General features: G+C 43.8%; 1 protein-coding gene across 1 annotated transcript in view; it reads left to right on the top strand.

The window, feature by feature from the left end:
• Nucleotides 1–26,920, top strand: part of CEBPE (CCAAT enhancer binding protein epsilon) — a 38,740-nt gene extending 11,820 nt beyond the window's left edge. The window contains exons 2-3 of the mRNA XM_073632707.1: nucleotides 5,490–6,076; nucleotides 25,207–26,920. Coding sequence (XP_073488808.1) covers nucleotides 5,630–6,076; nucleotides 25,207–25,521 — 762 coding nt within the window. The 5' untranslated portion in view covers nucleotides 5,490–5,629 and the 3' untranslated portion in view covers nucleotides 25,522–26,920. The remainder of the gene's footprint in view (nucleotides 1–5,489; nucleotides 6,077–25,206) is intronic.
• The last annotated feature ends 368 nt before the right edge of the window (nucleotides 26,921–27,288 follow it).

The following is a 27,288-nucleotide window of genomic DNA, read 5'->3' on the forward strand; positions in this document are numbered from 1 at the left end:
GTAGCTTTTTCCAGGCTAGTTTTTTGCCTTCCTTGCAAAGAATAGAAGGAGTCCCAGCAATGTCCGTTCTGCCACTGTAGGGGCCAATTCTTCAACCAGACCCAGTAAGCAGACTCGCAAGGAGGGAGAGAAGTTCCAACCGGAGACTCTTTGTATGGCATGAACCACTGACTCCCAGTATTGTGTGATGGCTGGGCAGGACCAAAAAAATGTGAATGAAGTCTCCCCTAGAGTGAGAGCATCTCCAACAATCAGGTGACATGGCAGGAACCATTTTTTTGCACTCTTTATTGTATATAGTAAGCTTAGTGTATTATTTTGAATTGAATAAAGCGGTCTCTGAGAGAGACAAGTTGCTTAAATGAGAGGTCCCATATATCAGACCAATCGTCCCTGTCAAGGTCCGGAATGTCTACTAGCCATTTTTTCCAGAGGATCGATATCTCCCTGAGGGTAACAAAGCATTGGTGACTGTAGAGGACCGACATAGGTTTTTTTGGACAGTCAGACAGCACAGTCTCCTCAAGAGATGACATAGTGAGGCGCACTGAAGAATCAGGATATTGGCTGCTAAAGATATGGGAGAGTTGGCAATATCTGAAGTAATAGGAGAGTGGGACGTTGTATCTCAAGCACATAGTAGGGAATTAAATTAATTTACCTTGGTCCACAATATGGGATAATGCTTTTTATGGATTTTCGTCCAGGCTTGAGGATCTGGGATAGAGTATAGATGCGGGAGAGTTGGACTGATCCATAAGGGAGTAAGCCGGGAAAACTGCATGGAATTACCCTGTTCGAAGCTCAAGCCCTACCATCAAGCCTTGAGGGTGGTAAGCATAGATGGCATCAAATGGTATGGAACCTTACCCCCACGATAGAGCAACAGTTGAAGGGCTTCCATAGATAAGAGCATTGCTGCTTCCAAAACCATCACAGTATTAGAGGTATCCGGGCATAGCCACCAGCAGGCTGTAACTAATTGTGATGCTAAGAAATATTTAAAACAATCAGGCATGACAAGGCCCCCCTGCAAGGAAGGTCTCATTAACATAGATAGTTTGTAATGGGCTGGGCAAGGTCCCCACAGAAACAAGACTAATAGTTGATTGAGAATGGAAAATATTTTTCTTAGGTAGCCATTGGGAGGAGTTACGAAATAAATAGGTGAATTTGGGCAGGATTTTCATTGTTTTAAGATTTATGCGGCCTAATAGTGACAGTGGCAAGTTCTCCAATGCCTTAAGCCTCGCCTTTACAATGGACAGAGTAAGTAACAAATTCAACTGTATATAATCAGTAGCAGAGCAAGAAATTACAATGCCTAGATATTTGAACCTATCTACCCATTGTAGAGAAACATCAGATGGGGCATTCTCCCTGGCCGCAGGGTCAACAGGAAACAGCAAAGACTTTGTCCAGTTCACCCAGAGGCCAGTAACTTCCGAGAAAATATTGAGGATCCGGAGAGCACCTCTCAGAGAGGGACCCGGGTCATTAAGAAAAAGAAGTAAATCATTGGTGTACAAGGCTACCCTCTCCTCCAGCCAGTCAATATGAAGGCCTTTGATCTCTGGGCAATTACAGAGAGCCAATCAGTTCCATAGCAATGGCGAATAGAGCCAGGGATAGAGGGCAGCCCTGCCGCGTGCCCCTATGGAGTGAAAAAGGTTCTGAAAGTCGTCCCCCCAGTTTAATAGATGCAGATGGATTTTTATATAGGGTACGCAACCATTGAATAAAGATAATTGGAAAACCCATACGCCTCATGACCTCACATAGGTACTCCCATTCAACAATGTCAAACACTTTTTCTATATCTAGGGAGGCAATTACCCGTGTACCCTGGTTGGTGTGGGGAGCATGTATGTTGGTGAAAAGTCTATGAATGTTTATGTCCGTGGATTTACCAGACATAAAACCAGTCTGATTCGGGTCTATGACAGTTGGGAGGACATTGTTCAGTCTGCTGGTGAGAAGCTTGGTAAGGATTTTGAAATCCAAATTTAATAGTGCTATTGGTCTATAAGAGGCACATAGTGCTGGGTCTTTAGGACTTTTGTGAATCAAAATAATATGAGCTTCACTCATGGAGGAAGGAAGAATATCATTTACCAGACAACCCGTGAATAGGGCAGCTAATCAGGGAGCCAGCTGTACACTATGCGTTATATATCACTCTTTGGGGAGGCCGTCCAGGCCTGGGGCCCTGCCACTCGGGAAGGAGTTGATAGCAAAAAGGACCTCCTCAGAAGTAATCAGCCTTACCAAAAGTTCTCACTCAGCGTCTGTGAGCCAACCCCTAGCAACTGTATCCCAAAGGGGATGCATGTCCACCGGGTTGTAGCTTGGGGGCAAAGAAGAGGTGTAAAGACTATTATAAAAGGACCTGAACTCATTAAGTATGTCATCTAATGAAGTCACTACCGAACCCTCATTTGTTTTAATTTCCAGGATGATAGTAAGTGGAGTATCATGTTGCGCCAACAAGGCCAGGAACCTCCCATTTCTATCCCCCTGCTCAAAAAACAAATATTTACTCTTGTGGATATCCAGTTTCTTGACCTCAGGGGCAACAAAATTGGCCGGGGTGCCATCCAAAGCATATTACTAAGTACTAGTAGTTACCTGACCCTGTAGTGCTTCCGAATCAGACATCTGGTCATTTCGAGCCAATATTCCTCTAGTAAAGGCGGAATTGAATCAGATATATCTGGATGAGAAATCCACTGGGTACCTAGGTGCCACAGGGATGCATTTCGTGTCTGACATATCCTCAAGGTGATCTCTAATGAAGCATGATCTGAGAGGCCGCTGGGGAGATAACTGATCTCTGGACATGTGTCAGCAGAGATGAATTGGCAAACGCCAGAAAAATGTATTTTTAAAAAACATCTTGTGTTACAAATAGCTAAATCTCATGAGGTGTCTGCCACCTCTTGGATCACTGCCTGTTCTTTACAATTTACAAATTACAATTTTCATAGAAGCCAGGAAGTATAGCTTTTGCTATACTTCTATTATTGTGACAGGAGACTTGCAGCTCTCCTACACACTCTCCTACACACAAGCCACGGAGTCATTTGTCCACCCCTCCTCTCCTCTTGTTCAATCACAGAACGATTTGTATTCTTTCAATAGGCAAGGGAGAGGAGGGCCAGAAAGGATGGCTCATTTAAAGGACAGCTGCAAGTCCCCCGCACCGGAGCACCGGACGTATAGCACAAGTTATACTTCCTGGCTTCAATGAAATTGTAAATTGTAAAGAACAGGCAGCAATCCAGGAGGTGGCAGACATCTTGCAATTTAACTATTTGTAACCCTAAAGATTAAAAAATAAAAAATTCTACTTATAAGTTATGAAAATATAGTTTTCTTGATCATGTCAGAAAATTATTTTGCATAACAACAATTCAATGAAGATGTTAAGTGGCAGAACTCTTTTTAAAAGGATTTCTTAAATATTTTTTTTTTTTTAATTTTTCCTTGAATATTATTCAACCAGTTGGTAAAGTTTTTTGTTTTTATTTAACTTGGCTATGTGTACTTTCCCATAATACTTGTCTTAAAATTAACATACTTTCCTGTACACCAATTCCATTTTAAATCAGGCTAATAAGGACTGCATATATTGGTTGCGGAATGGAAAATAAGCGTTTGTGGCACCAGTAGTTGACACAACATGACATTTAAGGTGTCTGCAGTTTTGGTAATAAATTACAAGCACTGGAGTCAAGTTGTGGCAAATATGTAGATATCACTCAAATGTCCAGTACAGTATAGACTTATGTCAGGAAGCAGAGTTGACACCTAGAGTAATAATTGTTAAACTGGAAAATGAGGATCTCAAACTAGCCATACATTAGCTGAATGAGAGAAAATCAGTAGATTCTTCTAGCCACATGTGGGTAGGTGGAGCCTGATGTGGCAGGCATGTAAGGAAATTTAAAAAAATGGATTTTTGCTTGCACATGAGTGGATGATGGAAATCAGCAGAGCTTCTGCTCATTTACTAAACTCTGAAGCAACTGCTCTTGCAGAGTACAACTGCACTTTGCAAGGTGCACAGTCTATTTTCCTTTAGTAAATCAACCCCACAGAGTCCAAATGTAGTAACAGGAATATATTGTAACAAAAGTCTAGAAGTACACAACAGGGAAGCAGCCTGGCTGAGAACACTTACAAGGTGCAACAGTGATGGGACAGTAGCCTGGAGACCCGCTGATGCCGACATCATCTGCCAAGAGGAGCATAATGCAGCCTTGCCAATCCATACTCAAAGGGGAAGTTTTCGTTTTCCCTACTCCTCAGGAACCTTTCCCGGGCTCTAAGTACTGTCCCTGTCAGACGGGTGACCTGTCCCTACGTTAGCCACTCATAAAATGAGCACCAAACCTGGGAGCCAGGGTCTAAAATAGACTCTTACTGACTCAAGATGGCCACCAAAGTCACATGGGGTTCCAGCATCCAATCGGATAGCTGCCTCCCTGTGAACGAGAAAACCATAGTGGAATTAGGTTCATCTTGACTTCCTCTCCCATCTGCATTGGGGACGAGTGTCCCCTGCAGTGGAGAAAATAGACTGCACTTGCCTGCGCACACAGCATGAGTAGAGGAATTTGCATGGCAGGCTATTGTATTCTAGCAGACGATACATCCGTAGCTGGTTAAGTAGCTGAACAGTGACAGCATCTGATTGGATGCAGTCACTGTTTGGTTAAAAATTTTCTACCTTTTAATTTTCCAGTTGAGTTTTGTCAAGCTGGATGATGCCAACAGAGCCACCCACAGCCTGAACTTCATCTGATTCAGCAGGAATTAACTGAAATTCAAGCTGTAAATGGTGGGCATCAGATTTTAGGTTGCAACCTCCATATTTAATCAGGGATTTGTAGAATGTAGAACTGGGGTATAGATGAATATACAAGAAACATTGGCTTGAAAGCAGCACCAATTACACAACTGGAAGTTCTGGCTGTATAGGCCATAAGTATGGGAAGATGCAATAGCCAAGGCTAGTTGTCCATATAAGTATTTTTTTCTAGATCTGCCTTATTCACTGATATGAGAAATATGGCTAAAAGTCTAAATATCTCATGTCACTGGTGTGCCAAAGATGATGGGAAACCCCTGATGTCAAAATTGTATACATTATGTCTCTTAGCTATATGGAACAAGAACCAATGGTTATGTTTTTAATAATACATAAAGGCAATGTACCTCTTGAATCATGAATTTAAAATCAGGAACTCTCCTGCATAACAATGGCACCCTGGAAGGTGTACATGTAGCTTACATTCAGGTACGTGCTTCCCATGATTTATAATCACACAAAAAAAAAGATCTTATCTGTAAACTGTGTAGTTGCTGTTGTGTCACCTTTCCTTCCCCTTACTCCATGTTTTCTGGATTTGACCAGTAACACAAAAGATGACACAATAATAAATATGTGTTAGAGGAAATTCTGTAACCAAATTCTGTCTTTCCAGCTGTCTTATGCTGATAAAATAAAGAAGAGAGTGATTAGCCAACAGACTAAGGAGAACTTTGTCAACAGAAGGCCTTTACGTGTTGAAGAGTGCTGGACAGGAACATAATCACCTGGAAGAAGAAAGCCATAGCCCAGACAATGTCTCAGAACAGTTATTATGAGTGTGAGAAACGAGGCCCAAGCTCAAGTTACCCTAACCGTCTTGGAGCATCCCATGGAGAGATTGTAGGGAGTAATCTCTGTGATCCTGAGACCTCCGTGGATTTGTCCACATACATTGAAGCAGGAGAAGAACTTTTGTCTGATGTATTTCCTCTTACGCAGGAACGTGTGAAAAGCACATATCAATACCTGCCCTCAGAGGGCTTTCCCGCTAGTGCCCTGTATGGATACCCACACAGCATGGTCCCAGACCGCAGAATGGGAGGATATGAATCGGGAGGAGTGATTGTGAAGGAGGAGACCCGTGGATCACACAGAGCTGTGTGTAATACTCTACAGTACCAGGCTGCACAGTGTGCACAGACTTCAATGCATCTACCCCCACCAATGGAGAGGGTACACCCAACACTCCGTGTACTGAAGGTGAGAAATGTCTGGCACTCTCTAAGCACCATTTCTTATTCCTCTTCTACCACCTCTTTTTTATATAATCCAAGTGATTCTAAACCTTATTCATTTTTATTTTTTTTAATAATAAACATGTTATGCTCACCTGCTCTGTGAAATTGTATTTCACGGAGCGGCCCCAAACCTCCTCTTCTTGGGAACCCCGTTGGCGCTCCTGGCTTTTCCTCTTCTTGGTGTGCCACGATAGGAAGCTGCTTCCTATCGTGGCACACCTGCGGACTTGATCCCAAGCTGCGCTGCCTGTGTCCACAGACAAAAGCTCCCGCTGCTCTCAATCTGCCCTGTGAGGAGGGAGAGAACGGAGAAAGTCTCTGCTCTCGGGCATACCCCTGCATATTTATCTTGCATCCCAGCTTCTAAAACATTTGCCTAAGCAACGTTAAAACACTTAGAATTCTCATGGGATCCAAGGAAAGCTGAAGATCCCAAATACCAGCACATTTTATTATTATTATTTTTATTAGATATCAAAATGTACTTTTTATTCAGAAGTGACGGGGCTAACAAATAGGCAGACCTTGCATCTTTATGCAAGATATTTGTTAAATGAGAGATCTGCCTGTAGCTAAAACCTTTTATTTTATTTTAAATAGAGTAGAGAAGACTAGAGCCTCTACCAAATTTGGCAGAGTTCCCATCAATTTTGTTACTGTGACAAAGTTGACAGTGGGATAGAAAGTGAGGGGAACGCACTCTTACGAGAACAAAGACAATGATAAAACATTATAGAGGTTTTACATTTCCCCATTTTGCTTAAAAAAGGGGGATTTTTATTGCTTCTGTTTTCCTGTTAAAGATTTCATAACTTGCTGTTATCAATGGATTAGAATGTTTGAGAAAATCTCCCTACAGAGACAAGAAGGCAATAGCAACCTGGCAACCTTGTGCTTGTGTTTGGCAGTATCACATAATCCCAATGTACACAGTTGATGTACTGGTCATCAGGCTTAGAGTACCCAGTGAGCAGTGTCAGAGAATTTCTATGTAGCTTACAGTGATACTAAAAGATATTTTTGTGTTTAAATAACAAACATGTTATACTTACCTGCTCTGTGCAATGGTTTTTGGGTATCTCCTGGCTCCTCCCCATGCCGAGTGCCTCCAAAGCAGGCCTCTTATTACGGGCGCACTCGTGTGGGCTCAATCCCGGGCAGTGCTCTGTGTGTCAATAGACACACAGAGTGCAGCTTGGGCCCCGCTCCTCACTTCACTGGCTGTGATTGACAGCAGCTCCCGCTGCTGCTCTCGTGCACAGCACTGAATAGAGATTAGGCTCAGGTAAGTATAGGGGGGGGGGTGAGCATTAGGGTAAAAAACCTTTTACCTTTAGAGCCACTTTTATACAATCAGGCTCACTGAGCATCTGTGCATAAACTGTAAACTGTGATTGTAATAAGTTATTTTAAGGCAGCATCAGTCAGTAAAGCTTGAATTCCTTAATTAGCCAGTTACAGAAAATTGAAGAGGTTATTGAATCCATCAAAATCAGTCAGACTTCAATACAGTTAGTATCTTGTATATAGATTATAGTGTCAAAACCTAGTAGTTCCACTAATTCAAGGTGTGCCCCACTCCCTATCCCTAAAATCCTTGACTGAAGTGAATAAAAATTTTGGAGGAGCCGCTTACTAGATTGGGTTCTCTGTTCTACTGCCTCAACTCCGAGAACAACCTGACACACCAGTCCCACTAACACACCAGGTTAAGCAAATGGACACTGCACTGCTACTGGGAGCAAAAATATAGATACCCTTCATATATCTAAGGTTTAGTATCAAAAAGTAAACATCAGATTGGTTAGTAGTAAAGAAACCAAATATATTGTCACGAGTTGCAGTAAATAGTAGTATGCACATAAAGCAGTAAGTAAAGGATTAGATCAATCACCGTCCCCTAGACAATATGTTCACTAGGCTATAGCAGCATAGAATGGAGTTTTATGCCGCTAAATTAGAGTAAAACTGGTAATCCACAAAATCAGCAATAGTAATGGCATTAGATATCAGTAACAGCAATGATACTCAATACTGTGATAACCCCTCTGTAAACAGTAGGCTATAACCACTTTAGAGTGCACTCTACATATGAAGGTCAGTGATCAAATTTAAGACCCCCTAAAGAGGTACCTCTTACTGTGGACAACAGGCAAAGTTCTTGCGAAGCAGCTATCTAAGTGAGCAGTCTTAAGCCCTAGTTCTCCAGCCGGCTAGTGTTTGAGCCCAGTCTTTATGGTGGTGCACATGAATATAGTCCCAGTATAGTCTGCATGCAGTAAAAAATGCTGCTAGTTATATGGCCAGTCCCTATGTGCTCAGTCTCTGTTAGCAGCAACAGGTTAATGGCAGCAGTGTCCTCTCACCAGTCCCAGCATTACAGCAACAGCTGTCCTGCTGTTCTGATATCAGCTCACTTCTGGACTGGTCTGAAGTGAATCCGTTCCTCTGCACACAGCCGCAGGCTTGTACCAGACTGATGTGCACACAGGAGCAGCAATGTGCACACCTCGGTCCTCTCACAGCAAAGGAGAAATCCCTCGGTATTCATCCTGAGAAAATACAGCTCTCTCTGTCTTTGTACCCGGTTTGCAGTGGGAATTGTAGTCCAATCATCCAATAATTGCCATATTAAAGCTTCTTTCCTGAACTTCATCTCCCATGATTCAGTGCTGCCAACCATCAAGTCTCTTGAGCTCCTTCTACTTGTCAGCTCCCCCTGGTGAATGCAGGCGAGGTAGTGTTAACCTATTCAGCTGAAGTCCATCGGGAGCACAGACAGCACTGCAGCACAGTGCCTTAAATCACTCTATGTCTCTAGCCAATTGCAGTGGGAAGGGTTGGTGTCTCACAAGTCCTTTGAGTATTGAAAATGGCTCCTTCAGAACTCTCACCTAAAGTGTGCGAAGTCTCCTCGGGGGAGGAACTGTTCATTTGCTCTTTCAACTCGGAGGGCCCTTCTCTAACCGGCTCTCTCTTTAGTTTTATGAATAGCTGAGAAGTCTCTGTCTTCACTGCTGTCAGGGAAGTTGGTGGGTCTTCTTAAATTTTTAGTGAGTAACCATGGGGTATGAATTCCATGAGGCCTGAGGGTTCCTGGATCTGTTTCCCCAGAAGGGGAAGGATGACCTCTGGGGGTATAGGAGGCCACAACCAGACCATGCAGACATCCACCTTCCTCTTCACTGCTCTCTCCTTTGTCTGTGTCCGGTGGAAAAAACTGAGATCTACTCACTGGGCATAGCCTTTGAGAAACAGCCCGAGGAGGTTGTGAATCTGGTTGCTGAGGTTCACAAACTGCTTCCATGATTGATAAGAGATTTTTACCGTGCCAGGTCTTTAATGGGCTGGTTCTTTCTTCTGGGCAGATCTGGTATATCAGCAATCTGGGCAACTGCTTACAGACAATATAGAGCTGGGATTTCTCAGCAACATTCAATCACCCAGTTGCAGGTCCTGCACCCTCACACTCAGACTGGCGTTTCTTTAGTTTTGCTGACCACGGATGTCTGAATCTGACTGAGCCTGCTCATACACTGTCTTCAGATTCTTCCTCAGGCAATGTACATAACCCCTGTTAAATGTCATAGACACCCAGGCTAGAGATGTGCCAAATGGCAAGTCAGAGCCTCTCTCCAGAACATGACCATATAGGGGGAGTACCCTGTGGCATCATTCTCTGTGCTGTCATAGACATGTATGACTGCTGAGATATTCCTTCTCCAGTGTTGTTTCTTCTCATCGGGGAGCGTCCCGGCTTATCTAATAGGGTGCAGTTGAATCATTCTGACTGTATATCTCCTTGCGGGTGATAAGGAGGATGTTCTGGACTTCTGAATACCCAATAGGTATAGCAGTCTCCTAATGAGTCTACTCAAAGTCTCTCTATCCATCAGAGTGGATATTTTGAGACAGGCCTTAATTAGAGAAAACATTTCTGTACCAGAACTTTGGCCACTGTAGATGCTTGCTGCTCTCTAGTTGGGAACACCTGGGCGTACCAGGTGAAGTGGTCAGTCACCATTAGTTCATTCCCTTGTCCACTCGAATTAGGTTCCAAGCCCAGAAAGCCAATTCACACCAACTCCATTGGTCCTTGACTTTGGAGATCACCCATGGGGCAACTCTGGTGGGTAAAGTCTTTTTCTTGTAACATGGGGGACCATTAGCTCTAGTGGTTGATGCGTTTTCTAATGATTCATTGAAGTTAGGAACTGTATTTTAAGGGCCTGGTAGCCCATTTTTATTAAAAAGGCAAATAAAAAGTTCAAAACATCTAGGGTTTCCCACGCAGGGGTTCTTCTCCAGCAAATACACATAAACAGAAAATGCTAGCCCAACTGGCTCTCTCTTTAGCAGTACCTCTGCTCTTTATGCTTGTCCTCCTCAAAACCTGGACACAGGTTTGGAGATTTCGTCCCACCCAAGAACTATGGGATCTTCCAACTACAGAGCCCTATCCAGGTATACCAAAACATGGAGAAAGCTTCAAAAGCAATTTTCTCCACTCCAAAGTTACACTCTGTAGTCCTACACTGAGCCAATGTGCATACTCTTTGTCCTTTAAATCACCAATTTTCCAGTGACAGCATCTCATACTGTCACATAACCCCCCCGTTTTGAATCCGAAAGAGGGCGAAAAACACACCAGCCCGAATCCTTGATTGGGACACCTCAGCACCAGCTGTTAGCTGCGTAGGCCCAATCTTTTTTCCGGTTGTGTTTCTAGACATGCCTTAGCCTGGATTGCAGTGGGGTCCTACAGTTCTGTATCCTCAGCCTTCTCCCTCTGTCCTTGGGGTTCCTGAGCTCACATTTCTTTTCTGGTGGCCCCTTGCCTTTCAACACACTTTCTGGGTTCTGTAGGGAACCTGCTCCTGACACTATGCCTGATGAGGAACCACTTGTTCCTTCACTGGTACCTGTTTTCCCCATCACAGTAGGTCTCTTAGGTTTACCAACTCCTTTGCCTTTACCCTTGACCACCAAATCTCCAGAGCTCTACATCTGTTTATCATGTTCATTTACCAAGAAATGATTCATTTTCATATATAATATATAAGGGCATTATTTACATTAACATTCAGTAATAAATTGCCATTTCGCCAATTACCAATACCAGCAGTTCTTTCTTTCTTAGGGTTTGTTAGGGCCAGGCCTAAGGAGGTAGAAAACACAGATGGGCAGCTATCCCTATGGGACCTTCACAAGGCTTCACTTCACCTGTTGTCCAAACCTCTGTGGGCAGTTGTCCTAACAACTGACATTGAGCAACGCATGACCCGTTGCTAGCAGTACCAATGTTTGCCAGCTCACACTTTTCCATGTTACAATTTTTGTTCCTCTACGTACTATATTTTAGAGCATCTCCGGGTACCTGAACTTGTACCTCTTTGCAGGTGACAGACAGAATCTCTGTTTTTGCCGTGTCCATATCAGGCTCTTCCTTCTTAGGAGGTCTAGCGGGTGAGGCAGCATCCGTGCCATTTACTAATCCCGGCTCAGCTGCACCATTGGACCGCACTAGCAAGTCCGAGAGAGCTCCGATGTCTCCTTCAGCTCTCCAGAGCGCCCTCCGTACCGAATCGTATCTGGAAGCACCCTCACAGGGAACTGGGAGATCACTTTCCACACTGTTAAAAAGCACCGAACCAACCAGTTCCACTGGTGATTAATGTTACCCAGTACAGCTTGTACTACCTGGCTCCACCCATTGGTACCACGGACCAACGCACCCTCAACCACCGGCTGCTCTGCAATCCCCCTGTCTGGCATAGCCGTTGTTCTGTCCACACCCTTGTTGCTTAACAGCCTTGTCCAGCATGGCTAGCAATTGTTTGACCCAACTGTCCCAATCCATTGTGCTTCCATTATGAGTGCTCCGCAGTACCTCATCACTTGCTATAGGAGGTACCGGTGATTCTGCAGCACAAACAGTATCTTTGTCAGTTCTATATAAATCACATTTTGGCAACATGCTTTTACTCTTAGCTAATGCAGCATCAATCAAGACAGGCCGCAATACACCATTTTGGCCAGCTTGCCCTGGGGGCGCTAACACACTCAGCTGTGTACTTCCATCTTTGGCCAGCTAACTTAACCCCTTATCAAATGGGTTACCCATAGGGTAAGTGGACTGCTCACACAAACTCTCACAGCATGGTGTAGACCCAGTCTGTTCCACCAGAGCAATATTAGGGCTGTCCTGGACAATCTCTGGTTCCAACATATGGATACCCCCAGAGATTTCCATGGACAACACTGTGGCTCTGCTTCTGGTATCCAAGGGAGACATCCCCCCTTCCTCATTATTAGTGATCACATCATCTACATAAGTACATGTATCATCAGCAATACCTTTATCATCAGCATTCATAGACATAGCAGTGTTATAAGCTTTAGCAGGCTGTTTTTGGTCAGAATGCACTGCACCCTATGTGCCGCTCAGCACACCACCCTTCCTCTCCAAAGGGATTCTTTTGCCCACTAGAGCGACTCCACAGTTGTCCTGGGAAACCCCGTGCCTCACCACTGCGGGCTCCTGGGAGGTTTCCCTGGGCATCTCCATAGCACCTGTTACTGTTGCTAGGCAACATGGCACACAGACTGCTTTGGTCACCCCTAGTACATCTTTCCCAGCACTCTGCTGGATTACCTTAGGTGCATACAGAGTCCATATGTCTTTTTCAGTCCTTGACCTTGCTGCAACCTGGGTTTTAATCTGTGTCTCCCCACTGCTCTGGGTAGCACACTTCAGCGAGTCCATTTTTACATCTTCTGCAGATCTCCCAGCCGGACACACTCCCACTTCACTGGGATTAGTCCCACAAACTGCAACAGTCTTACCATATCCTGTAGCAGGAAACTTTGGCTTCATTTGAGTGCGTTGTCTCACAGATACATCCTCACAAGTTACTGCCTCTTTGTGGCCACAGGGCGACACTGCAGCCTTTCCAGACTACAGCAGCGTTCCAGAACCTTGGGCAAGTAAAGATCCCATGTCCCACTTGCCCACACTCCAAACACAGCACTAGACGCTGAACTATAACTCCTTGGCATCTCCTTGGCATCTCCTCAATTGCTGGCTCTCACTTGTTGCCACGGGATACCACTTATGCATCATATGCAGGAGTGATAGTATCCTTCGATTTCAGGCCGCATGCAGGGTCATAATCATCATGCAAAGCAGCCGATGCAGTCTCTCTATGCTTTTCCAGCAGGAACAGCAGTCCTTTTAACTTCGAGATCGTCCTAGGAGCCCCTTCAGTAAACCACCCTGTCACATAGCTGTAACCAATCCGATTCCTTATGAAAAAGACATGCTTCTTTTGCAGTAGCAGATCTGGACTTTGGCCCTCCAGAGCCTTTAATGTTAACCTGCAGAGAGAGTCATCCATCTGATCCTTCCCCCAGTGTTTCTTTGAAAACTAGAGCAGGCATTCATCTCTCACTTGGGAAAGGTCACAGTAGTATTTTGGGACCCCTGCAGCTGAGACTCCAATGGCTTCAGCTCCTGCCGCTGCTCTGGCCCCATGCTCTACTCCTTGGCACAAGTCTTCTATCCCTTCCGAAGTTAGTTGTGTCCACTGTTCTGGAAGAGTCTCAGGGTCATAAGGTCTTCTAGACAGGGCATTGGCATCTCTGTTCCCGACCCATGGGTGATACTGCAGGTGGCCAACCACCTACAGTATGCCTGGTGGCATTCAACTTGGCTATGGTAAGTACAAATGCGAGTAGGTTATTGTCATTTTTTACCACAAAGTCAGCTCCATACAAGTAATCTTTCAGTTTATCCATCACTACCCACTTCAAGACAAAGAACTCTAACTTGTGTGTGGGATATTTCTTCTCAGCAGGGGTAAGACTTCTGCTTACATATGCAGCTGGTCGCAAGTATAATGCTCTTTATACAACAACCCACCTACTCTGTCTCGACTGGCATTGACATAGTTCGTAGGTTTGGGTTGAGTCAGCATAAGCTAAGACAGGGGCATTCATTAAGCCCCTCTTCAGCTGACGGAAAGCCTGCTCACACTGATCAGTAGACTGGTGTTGGATGTATTCTCGAGGCTTCCTGGGTCCTTTAGTTTGGTTGGTTTCAGTTTCTATGTTATCTCCCTCATCCTCAGTCTCCATCAGGGGGTCAGGCTGTCTCATAAAGTCCCTCAACAAACCTTCAGTAGCATGAGCAGAACCCCAGAAATGACCTCAACTCAATCACATTGTTTGATCTTGGCCAGGAAGTGACAGCTTCTGGCTTCTTGGGGTCTGTGGCCACTTCCTCAGCAGAGATGACATGCCCGAGTTAAGTGACAGAAGGCTGGTAGAACTGGCACTTCTCTAGAGACAACGTCAACCCATCACTTTCTCTAGATGCTTCTTGGGTTCTTCTAGGGTTTTGCCAAAAACAATGTTGTCTAGGTATACCAAAACTTCAATGAAAGTCATGTCTCCCACTGTATGTTCCAGCAGACATTGTAAAGTTGCTGGAGCTGCTGACAGGCCTAGGGGTATACTGTTGCTCTCACTGAATCCCTGTGGGCAGATAAAGGCTGTTCTTTCTCTGTTTCCTTGATGCATGGGAACTTGATAGTACCCACTCTTTAGGTCTAGCACACTGAACCACATCACTCTGGACAGCCATTGAAGAGCATCTTCTATCCATGGGGTAGTGTATTGATCAGGAATAGTTCTCTGGTTAAGTGTTCTGTAGTCGATACACATCCTTAGGGAGCCATTCTTCTGGGAGAGGCATAAGAACTTTGTGACTCTCTCGTTTCAACTCGTTTCAACTCGCATCCCACAGTGAAGTTGTTTTTGGAGAACATCTCTTGCCATTTCAAGAGTTGGGCTTTTGCTCTCTCCCTCCATTTTGGGTGAAAGTGGGGCGTTCCGCGAGTAGAATCTTTCTACTGGGATTTTGTCCACTGCTCTCTTTCCTCCAGATCAGATGGTGAGACTGGAGTAGCTGTATTTACTTGCCTGATCAGCATTCGTCCAGTAACTTCATTGGAGAGTCAGTAATGTTGTGAACACTGACAGGAATCTTGCCATGACTTCATTGTAAGGCCCTAGTCGACACTACTTTAGGGATCAACTCCGCCCGCGTGTGCGTCCCTGAGAATCAACTTCAAAGACAACAAAAGTCTCTGGCTGATCTCAGTTGAACATGACTGTAGCTCATAGACATGCCACTTCCCCTGGCTGCAGTATCTTCTCATCTCTGTCTAGTCACCACAACTTCTCCACTCCTTCCACTGTGGCTTCCTGTTTTTGAACCATTCTCAGATACAATTGTCATAGCGTGGGGTGTACACTCTCAGACTACATGTCAGGCTTGGAGACAAGGGGAATGAGTAGTCTTAGTCTCCTGATGAGAATGGTATTTATTCCTACTATCAGGGAACTCTTGTTGGCTCCAGGTGGATGAGGGCACACAATGTCTAATATATTAAATATCTCTGATTGCCCAACTACAGAGGGGTCAAAAGCCAATTTGATCAGTACATATTCTTCATAGGGGAAAATCTGGGTTCCAAGACCCCAAATTTTCAGCACTTCCAACTTCTGTAGGGGTATATGCTTTAGGTATTTGTAGTAGAAGTCCTGATACTGCAGTCACCTGTGCTGTTGTGTCCAGTAGGGTCTTCTACAGTAGATGCCTTCTACTTGAACTGGTACAGTTGGGGATGGCTCTACTAAATTGTCAGGGATTTTGCTTGGAACAGTGGGGCAAGCAGGTCTTGGGGTCTGTATTTGCACCCCTTTCTTGTCTGGCTGCCGTTTTACGTTGTGTCTGAATTGAGTTCTGGGAGATTGGTGTGCATTGCCCTTCAGGGGCTGCATACCCGAGGTCAAAGAGAGTGAGTTGGACAGTCTCTCAGAAACAGCATAGGGAGTCCACTGTGAGGCTTTAGGCCACCATTGTCAATTGTTTGTTTCTTTAGAATTGGATCTGGTTGTTGGAGATGGGCACTTGGTTCGCTCTTGGTGCTGGCTTTCAGGCTTAAGTGGGCTTGTGCATACTCATCTGTAGTGTACCACTTCTCCGCAGTTGAAGCAAATCGCTTGACTTCTTGCTTCTCAGCAGAACCAGCCTTAGAGTTTGAAGACTGACTGAGCCCTGGAACACTCTCTTTAGGTGATGTCACAATTTTGGTCGCCAGTAAAGTCATCATCTTCATCAGTTGGGTCATCTGGGTTTTCAAAAGCTCTCTGGGTCACACTGACTGCACAAACTCCCCTGACTCCAGCAACAGGTTCTGATCTTGTGCTATTCTTTTTTTTCTCCAGCATGGCTTCCACTTCTTGTACAGTCCTGATTAATTCAGGATACTGCAAGATTCCACCATCCCCTTGAGTTTTCAGCTAAATCGTGATAGGATCTAGGGTTTGAGCTGCCCTTAAAACCTTTCACACCATCTACAGTTCTGTGGTCTATACTTTTCTTCAGCAGCAGCTGATGCATTATCTTGTGAAGCCATGTATTCTGAAAGTTTCCCCTCCTCATTTTGGTAAGTATGTTCAAACTGGTACATGAGGTTGGAGGCCTTCTCTGCTCTCCCAAACACACCTTGAAGCATAAGTAAGTAAGTAAGTAATTATAGGCAGTACAATCCTGTTTGCTGAATTCCAGGTTACAAATAACCTCTTAGGCAATCCCTCTTAAACTTTCAGTGATTCTGTTTTTTTCTGGGCCTCAGGGATGTCCCATTCATCCAAGGCTTGTGTGGCTTGCTCTAGCCACTCCTCAAAATTGTCCTCAATGAAAGGCACTGGCTATTTCCCTGAAAAGGCCGTCAGTTTTCCTGTACCCAGATCCAGGGTACATTGGGTTATTCTTCTGGAACTTTGCCGCAAAGTCTCCCAGAGCAGCAATAAATTCAGACCTATCATAGCCACAGGTGCTGGCTGAGCAGTTCCTTCTGTCGAAGTGACCTGACTTGAACTCCCTGGGTTGGCATCTGTCACTCTCAGCTGAACCAGGAGGGCTTCAATGTCATTAGTCAGCTGCAGATCAATCCTCTGGAAGCAGACAGGAATACCCTTCTCCACTCTAGAAGTAAATACTGTAGGTGTGAGAAGCGACTTGATAAAGCTGCTAGTTAGATGGCCAGTCCTGTTAGCAGCAACAGGTTAATGGCAGCAGTGTCCTCTCACAAGTACCAGTGATACAGTAACAGGGGTCCCAATGTCAGCTCACTTCTGGACCAGTCTGGAGCGACTCTGGTCCTTAGCACATGGCCGCAGGCTTGTACCAGGCTAATGTGCACACAGGAGCAGCTTCCTTGGTATCTCTTCGATGGGGGAATGACTTCACCTGCACATTATGGAAGTTGGGGAAGGGGAGAATATTATGTAGCTATTTTTCCCCCCCGCAGGTTCTTATTTGCCCTTTCATCCAGCAGGAATTGAGTGGGGTACCACACTGAGTAAGTGTACATTGCCTAAAGTGCAAGACAGGAACCGCAATCCACTCAATTTGTTATTACTCCCCTACCAAGAACCATGTGCTTTCTGGAATGCTTTTACTGAAACCTGGCTTCAGGAATCTGACTCTGCTTCTAAAGCTGCCCTCTCCCATAGTGGCCTCCTCTGCACTCATTCACCCAGATCCAGTGTACAAATGGGAGGAGGAGATTGTTTCTTTCTCCCCCCACTGAGCACTTTTCAAGTTCTTCCTTCACTTCCTTTTCTATCTCTCTTATCTTTTGGCTCTCTGCTTTCATTGTTTTCTATAGTTATTCTAAATTATTGGATTGGTGTTACATTTCCTTGATGACTTCTCTGCCTGGCTAACCTACTTTCTCTCTTCTAAAATCCCCACTATCATTCTTTGTGGCTATAACATCCTTGTTAATGTAAACCCGGCTACATCTCAACTTATCCTCATCTTTTGACCTTCCACAATAGACACACACACCTGCTTGCTCTGATGATAACACCCTTGACTCTGTATTCTCCAGCCTGGGTGCTCCTTGTAGCCTCTACAGCATCCCTTTTCTTCTCTCTGATCACAACCTTATCAGTTTCACTCTTTCCCTGTCCTCAGCCACCTTTCCCTGCAACTAGCAGTTATCTGTAGAATCTTTTGAAACTCTAAAGCCTCGTACACATGATCTGACTTTCCGACAACAAATCCGTGGAATTTTGTTCGAAGGGTGTTGACCAACAATTACGAATGCTAGTTTTACAAGACCGAGTGCTTCCGGCTTTTCCTTGATTCCGAGCATGCATGTTTGTACTTTGGACTTTTGTCCGACGGACTTGTGTACACACCATCGGAAAGTCCGACAACACACATTTGTTGGCGGAAAATTTGAGAGCATGCTAACCAACATTTGTTGGCGGAAAGTCCGACAACAAATGTCCGATGGAGCACACGGTCGGACTTATCGCCAACAAGCTCACATCCAACATTTCCCGTCGGAAAATCCGATCGTGTGTACACGGCATAAGGCTCCAGGCACACTGGGCTTAAAAACAAATCTGTTCTCTTGGGAGGAAAAAACGCTCATATAGAGCATTTTTTGTACAAAGTTTAGACAAGTTTAGGAGAGTTTTACATTTTTTCTGCCTCCAAGCTCCAATCAAAAACACGAACCAGATGATTTTTTTTCTGCCTGATCTGGCCACTTCTGTCTACAACAGCACACTTTAATCCCCATGGGACACACTTGCTCCACTCATTACACACAGATTTAGGCTCAACCACCACTGATGACACCAGAAATCTCAACAGACATAGCCCTGCTCTAAGGATATTATGGCATAAACTAAATCTCCCATTACTCAGTATAAGTCTGCCCGCCTAAACAATAACTCTGTGCTGACACTGACCTATTTAACCACTCCTACTAACATAATTTCATCCAGTCCTTGTATACTCTTTTTAAACTTTAACTGTCTACTTCATCCCCCACGGCCTCCACCAACCAACTCATTTACTGCCCAGCACATTACCAATCATTTAAAAAACAAGATACAGGCGGTCCCCTAGTTACAAACATCCGACTTACAAACGACTCCTACTTACAAACGGAGGGAGACAACAGGAAGTGAAAGGAAATCTACCCCTAGGAAGAGGAATTCACTCCTGTAAGAGTTATTATGGGAAAAAGGTACCTCCACTAATGCTTTATCACGAAGGATTGTTTCCACAACAAACCAAAATTTTCAAAATCCAATTGTGATTGGGACAGGAAGTGAGGTGAAATCGTCTAAACAGGGGCATAGACAGCAAAACAAACATTACAGGGGTGTTAACCCTTCCCTATGCTATCCAAAAAGCTTAAAAATAGTTTTTTTGGCTGAAGCTACACTTAAAAAATGTACCTGTTACGACTTACAAACAGATTCAACTTAAGAACAAACCTACAGACCTTATCTTGTTTGTAACCCGGGGAGTGCCTGTAAATGCAATTCACAAAAAAATATCCACTATCCAGATATCTGCCCACCTAACTCTTCTTACCTTAACTTTTCTACCTCCACATTCAATACTTTCCACTTTTAACCCTGTTACTATAAAGAAGGGTGCCAAAGTCTTCTCAGACACCCACCTAACCGCCTGCCCCTTTTTCCTCACAACGACTCCAATGAGGATCTTGCTCTATTCTATGCTTGCTGACTCACATTGTCAATCTCTCCCTCTCTACTTGCCTCTTCCCCTCCTCTCTATAACATGCACTGGTCACCCCAAACCTAAAAAGGCCCCAACAACAACTTGAGACCCATCTACCTAATCCTATTTACCTTTAGTCTTCAAGAATGCTTAGTCCACAATCTTGTTTTTATCTCACTGACAGCAGCTTTCTTGGCCCCATACACTCTGACTAACTGCTAAAACCATTGACCACTACATCTTACTCACACTATTACACCTTTCTGATGCCTTTGATTCAGTTGACCACCCACCTGTTGCTTATAAAAAAACAACTCTCCCTTGGCCAACAAGACTCTTTTCAGGTTCATCTCTTACCTAAGTCCTGCATTATAATGTTAAAAAATATATACGGTATACTGTATATATTTATATAGCTTTTACCCATGGAAGGTAATTTTTAACCAGTACTGTAGCAATCCCTGACACCTATAATAACATAACACGTGTGTAGGCAAACACCGTGGAATGTGACCCGAATTGTCTCACAAAACTGCCAGTGCAATAACAAGTCTCTGGAGCATGCTCACCAAATCCTGACTTGCTTTAACTCCAGTTACCCACTCCTTGCCTCCAGCAACAGTGAAGCTGCAATGGGGGAAGCCTGATGGGGAAGCTGAGACACTAGATCCCCATCAGGTCCGCTCTTGCTCCTGTAATTCACAGCAGGTGGTGGGCGGATTCTGTACCTAATAAGCTGTGTCCATTTGGCCATGCTTCCCTCTACCTCTCTCCACTGTACCCACCATACCAGCCTTGAAACATCCTACAAGCCTCTCTCCCCGCTGTTTCAGTAAACTATTACCTTTAACATGCTGAAATCCTGTGTTACCATCACTTGATTCCTATTGGTTGTTTGGTACAGTATGTCAGTCTTCTAACTGCACATTCGTTCTGCCACTAGCTAGTCTGGGCATTGTCTGTTAGTCCTGCCCTTCCAAAATCCCAGAACTATCCTAAAGGATCCTGAACACTTTGAAATCATGCAATGGGGACACTTGTGGTGACAGCTGTCTAAACTAGTAGAATCCATTTAAAATATTTTAATTTTAAGAATGTTCGTTCAATATTCTGATCATTAGTGGGGTCAAAGCGACGTTTGTTTTTGACCACACTGACGAGAACATTTAGAAGGTAGCAGGAAGGAAATTTTTCTCAAACAAACAAATTTCTAGTAATGTATGTGGTTTTCATTCGGGAAAATTCACTCCAAAATCTAATGTTATAAGCAAATTAAATTTGCAGTACTTTGAAACAACATTCATTAAATTTACTGAGAATTTTCATATGGATGTTTGTTCGAAAATCTATGAGTCTTTGACCAGTTTGGGAGAAAATTTCAATCAGAAAGGTTTTCTCTTGCCTACTGATGTTTTTTATGGCACAGTAAGTAAAGAGAAAGCTTACCAATCTCCAAAAACAAAGTTTTGGTTTTCAGATATATTTTAAGTCACAATTAACCAATTATATGGGGTAGAGGGGATTTAAAAAACAAATATGTTCTATAGAAAATGACTATTGAGCTCAATTACCCACAATATTTGGTCTAAGGCTGAGTTCACACCTCTGACGGATGCGGCTCACAGCAGGGATCCGGTGCGTTACTGTTCTCCATTTCAGGGACGAATGAGGGACAAATTTTTGCCTGAATTCGGCCCTGAAACGGACCCAAATACGCACAGCGTTCCTGTGCAAGCCGCTCCGCAGCCACAACGGAGATATGTGAACCAGCTCCATAGAGAGCCGGTCACAATCTCCTGTCAAGGGCTTTCCCCACATCCAATTTGCATAGGTGTGAACCCAGCCTTAATAAAGTATTGAACAGGAAGCATGATAGCAGGTGCAGTTCGTTTGTCTGCTACTAGGTGGCACTGTTCCTCTGTTCCTGTTCCTCTGTTCTGTATAGTGTGGTAGAGGGAATTATGTATTTGGGAGTTAGGCCCCTTTAAGAGGAAACCTTCCTGTAGTGATGTAGTGGGTGAGCTTAGTGCCCATATAAATGCCAGGATGAGAGGAGCCTTGTGAGTTGGGCCGTGGGAGGTGAAAATCCCTTATTTATATGTAGTCAGCTACTGCCAAAGGCCCTTAACAGTGCTGAAGCCCCGGGTAAGGTAGTTTAACATCTACAAGGACCAGTTGTAGTCATAATGAGTCTTTTATGGTTGTCTGTGGACCATGGGCAGGATGCAAAAGGCCTTTTAGTTCAGGCCAGTGTCCTCTGAAGTGAGTACTAGTACACCTGCACAAAGTTATAGAATGGGACAGAAAGAGAGAGTCTGGTATACTAAGTAAAAGCACCTTGAATAGACTCAGTGACAGAAGCTGAATGCTGTGGACTTAGTATACATGGCAAAGTGGTCCCAACTTTGCGTTGCTCCCAAGGAGAAGAGATGAAAAGGGAAGATGGCTTACAAAATTATGTGCTGACATTACAGCCCTAATAACAGCTACAGAATGTTTGCTCCTGTGTATGACATTCTGCCCGAAGAGTTCTGTCAATATGTCTATGTGATGTTAGAAGTCACGACCATCTTTAAAAGCTAAAGTAAAGTGCGGAGAATGTCTCTTGTGTGGACATTCTTTTTTTTTAAATATTCAGGCCTATGGCCAGGGATGTTGTAAAAGGTCCTATGGCCAGAAGTTTGGCACAGTATGGCCAAGGGATGCAACCACCAGCAGGTGGGTACCTGTTCTATCCCAGAAGAAGTGGGGTGGGGACTTGGGCAGTTTGGCGCCATATAAACATGCATATAAAGGAGTTATACAGTAGGGTTATTCACTATCTCTACTATGCTATATGTACTGTATGTGTCAGTCTGGCCCTGCTTCTAATTGAGAACTAAAGCAACTCTTAGAAAGACATGGATTTTGAAAACACTATTTCATGATATATTGCCTAATGCATTTTTATACAACTTCATTCAGTGCAATTTGATTCAATAAATTTTGTAATCAAAACAAACTCACATGTTTGTCCATAGGAAAAGCCAGAGGCATCATAAAGAACATAAATACATATATACAAATATTGTATATACATCATACTGTAAATTATAAATAAGTCCTCTGAGCTGTTCTGCTGAGCTCAAGGCAACATTTTGGTTACTTTGGCCAACATAATATGGAGACACTTTAAATTTTGTTGTATTTTTTAATCAAACGGAATTCACAATACTCTCTTTAAGTTCACCAGTATATTATACTGCTTAAACTGACATTGGAATGAAAAACAAATGCAGAGCTCTCCTCAAGTCCCCTGGCGTCCTGGAATGTGGGGAACTCTTCTGGTATAGGAGATATTCAGGCAGTTGGTATTGTATAAATGTATGCTCTGTATTCAGTACTCCCAGTGATCATAAAGTTAATTTGATCTTGATTGCTCAACACTTTGTTTGCTAAAGCATTGTGCTTCATAAACGATTGGCAGGTTTTTGTTCCCTCAAAATACCATCTTCATTTTTTTTTTATCCTTTGTATCTCAGTGCTGATGATTTCCGTTAGCATCTTTTGGACACTTCCTGTCTACATGCACTCACTTCAGAATTGGCTGCACCTTATCGCTATGGACCTGATTTCTGGTAGTGACAACAGTGGACCATGCCTATACAAACACGCAGGGCAGCCATCAGAAATGTTTGGGCCCCTTACACAGCTTTAGGCCTGCCCCCCCCCCCCCCCTCAGCCTGACCACCAACATTCCCCAGGGCTTGCCACGGGCCACCCCAACAAATCCACACACCAGCCACCTCACCTGTACGCACTCAGCCCTCCTCAATCCTGTATATATGTCAGCCCCACTCACACCTGTATATATGTCAGCCCCATTCACACCTGTATATATGTCAGCCCCCCTCACTCCTGTATATATGTCAGCCCCCCTCACTCCTGTATATATGGCAGCCCCCCCCCCCCCCCACACACACACACACACCTGTATAAATGTCACCCCTCCTCCCCACACACCTGTATATATGTCAGCCCCCCTCACACACACCTGTATATATGTCAGCCCCCCACATACACAGATCTGTAAACACACAAGGCTCTGGTCCTTCCCTGTACACAAACAGCCCCCTCCCTTTCCTCCACAGCCCCTACTTGTAAAGAAGGTCTTCCTACCCAGTGCCAGCTCATTTTCACAAACCTGACATGTTGCTGAGACACACACAAGAGTTGCAGCTGATCACACTACATAACACAGTACAGGCAGCTCACACGAAGAGTACACATGCACAAAGTAGCCAGAGGTGGCAGTAATGAGCTCGATGTCTGAGCTCAATGACAAAGTGCAGCAGAAGCTGCCAAAATCGTTTGTGTATTTCCTAATACGGCTCCCCTTCACCTGCTCCTACCTTCTTCTGCCCCGGGCAGGCCCCTCAGGCCCCAGGGCCCCTTACAGTTGTATCAGCTGTCCCCCCCTGATGGCGGCCCTGCAAACATGTATAAGCATAGAAACTTGTCTCTACCAGGCCCGGGTGACAGAGAGACAACACAAGAACCTTTAGATGCCTGTATTTCATTTCTCTTGGCAGTAAAAGGCAGAACTCTAGCCAAAGATAACAAGATAAATGAATTGCTCTTAAAAAGATTTTTTTTAATGAAATAAAAGAAACAACTTTTCTGTAATGTTCACCTTCAATCCAGAGATTTCCCCTGTAAAATTTTTTCTGCTGCTAGATGTCCCTAATCTGATGGCCAGCATCATGTAGGCAACTCCCATTAAGCAAGGTCATCAACACATGAACTGATTGGCTCCTTATGCTGCTTCTTCCTTTCACATTTTAGCTCAGCTGTACAAGGATTTCTGGAGGCTCATACCAGGTCAAATTCAAGTACTTACACTGCTTGCATTTATTGCTGAAGCTTAGGTATGGATATTTTTGCATATTTACATTGGTCCTGCTTGAACCAATGTAAGCATGCATGTGGCATACCGGGCTGATCCGTCCCTTGCTGCAAGGCTGCTTTGTGAACACAGGGGATCACTTGCTTGTCATGAGCGCCTCTCAGAGCATACTTTGCATTATCTCAAAGAATGCAAAGCATTCTCTGATTGGATGAGATAGATTGGCGTGGCTGTGACATCGCAATCTCCACCTTGCTAAATCAGAAGACACCTTGCATTCCTTGTGAAAAAGCAAAGTGTTCTCCGAATGATGTCTGTGCCGAGGAAGCAACCCCCAGTTTGTATATTAGTCTGTTGCTATTGTAGAACTTTATCTCATGAAAAAATTCTAAAAGCATGGAGTACACTTGTTTGTACGCTTGTTTGTGTGGATAAACCACTGACCAGAGGATGTGCATGTCAGTTTAATAAGTGATCTTCCATGGGCCATTTCTACCTGATTGTTCAGAAACCCTTAGGTATGAAAACTTTTTAAAATTCCTAATGCAACTTCTTTGTAACCTCTTTTTTTTTTTGTCTACAGGGACCTCTCTCAGGGATGCTGCCTGCCTCTCCAATGAAAGAGCCAGGCCACAAAGGAAAAAAGCTACTGAGTAAAGACAGTCTGGAGTACCGCCTACGTAGAGAGAGAAACAATATTGCAGTGCGCAAGAGCCGCGACAAAGCCAAACGCAGAAATATGGAAACTCAGCAGCGAGCCCTAGAATTCATGGCTGAGAATGAGAAGCTGCGTAGTCGCATACAACAGCTGAACCAAGAGCTTGAAGCTTTGCGAGGGGTTTTCAGGCAAATTCCTGAGGCGGCTGCATTAGCCAAAGGAGCTGGTGGCTGTAACTGAAAGCCATAAATAATGATTGAAAAGGGCTTATTATAGTATACCAGCTTTAATAGACTCTGGGTGGGACCTGTGTTCACCTAAATAAATGTACATCCAAGAATAAAAAGGATTAGTTTTGCATAAAGATATATTGTATACAAACTGATTCTAGGCTGGCACTAGTTCATGTTACATTACTGGTACAACACGTCTGTTGAAAGTATTCACCACATGTGTTTTTTATCTAAGACGGCAATCTGTGTAAATGTTCAGGTCTTTTACATATGCCCTTTAGTTTGTATAAAAACAGTGTCTATAGTAAACTTTTACATTTAGATAACTTTCAGTCAGCTTTTTTGACGCATTTAAAGCCACCTTTAAAGTGGTTGTAAACTCTGTTACACCACTTGTACCTACAGGTAAGTCTATAATAAGGCTTACCTGTAGGTACTGTAAATATCTCCTAAACTTGCACAGTTTAGGAGATATTCACTATATGCACTGCTGCCGACGTCATCAGCGCATGCGCACTGAAGAAATGGCTGCTCGTGCCATTTCTTCAGTGCCCGTGCCGTGACTGGCGGCACCCGCGCGATTGACCTCATCGCAGCTCCAGCCAATCACAGCGCCGGAGTCCGCGAACCCGGAAGTAACTCCACTGAAAGATGTCAGCCGTGGAAGCAAAGTGCGGGCAGCACTGCAGGGCATCGTTGTAAGGTAAGCATTTCATAAAGAGCTAGCATGCGATGCATGCTAGCTCATTATGCCTTTGTCTTGCAGAGTATTTTTTTTTTTTCGAAGGTTTGCGACCTCTTTAACTCCAGTTTAGAGATGTTAAAGACTTTGGTTATTTATTTATTTTAATCAGCACAAAGGATGGTACTTGCACTGATTGGTTCCTGCTCCAACTTCTGTCTACTTCAGTTTTAATAATTCCCCTTTTGCTTTACATTTTTATTTTAGTTGCAGAGTAGCTTTAAACAAGCTGCTAGCAGACTTCAGTAGGCTTTCAACAAGCTTCAGCACTACTTGAAATGTGTTAAAAGCCTTTTGAACCTTGATGGTAGCTTGTTTAAAGGAACAGCCAGCATTTCCATTAACATCACTAAACTGGAACATAAGTTTTCTTTAAAGGCTTCAAGAAACCTTCTTTAAGCTTTCAAATGCTTTGAAAAACCTTGCTGTGCAAATTGTTCTTACACTACCTGAAGCTCGTATGTACAACTAACTGGCCTAACTGGCTGTATGAAAAATTTGATAATATGTTTCTGTAGTGTGGACTATGGATGTGAGCCGATATATTTGTGGCTGTTGTTTTTCATATAGGTAAAATAGTACTCTGTATTTTTCATTATGTACTTTGGAATTACCATTATTGTTCTTTTGAAATTAAACGTATGAATTGTTGAACACTCCTAAAGTAATTACATTCATTGTCCAGAGAACCAACATCCATAAAATGCCTTTAAAACACCTTTTTAGCTGTTAAATAATGTATATCAATTTTGTATAACAGTTATTTCCTCTGAAATACAAACTGGTTTTCTTGTTGTCTAAGGCTCCATGCACACTAGTCTGTTCTCTTGGGAGTAAAAAACGCTCATATAGAGCATTTTTTGTACAGCCTAGATGATTTTAGAAGAGTTTTACATTTTTTCTGCCAGTGAGCTCCAATCAGAAACGCGAACCAGAAGGTTTTTTTTTTCCTGTCTCTAAACTTTGAGCTCAAATTATGCCTCTAAACATCCTAATCTGCATGGACACATAGGATAACATTGAGCTGCTTCT

Source organism: Aquarana catesbeiana, linkage group LG01, assembly GCF_042186555.1.
Source record: "Aquarana catesbeiana isolate 2022-GZ linkage group LG01, ASM4218655v1, whole genome shotgun sequence".
NCBI lineage: Eukaryota > Metazoa > Chordata > Amphibia > Anura > Ranidae > Aquarana > Aquarana catesbeiana.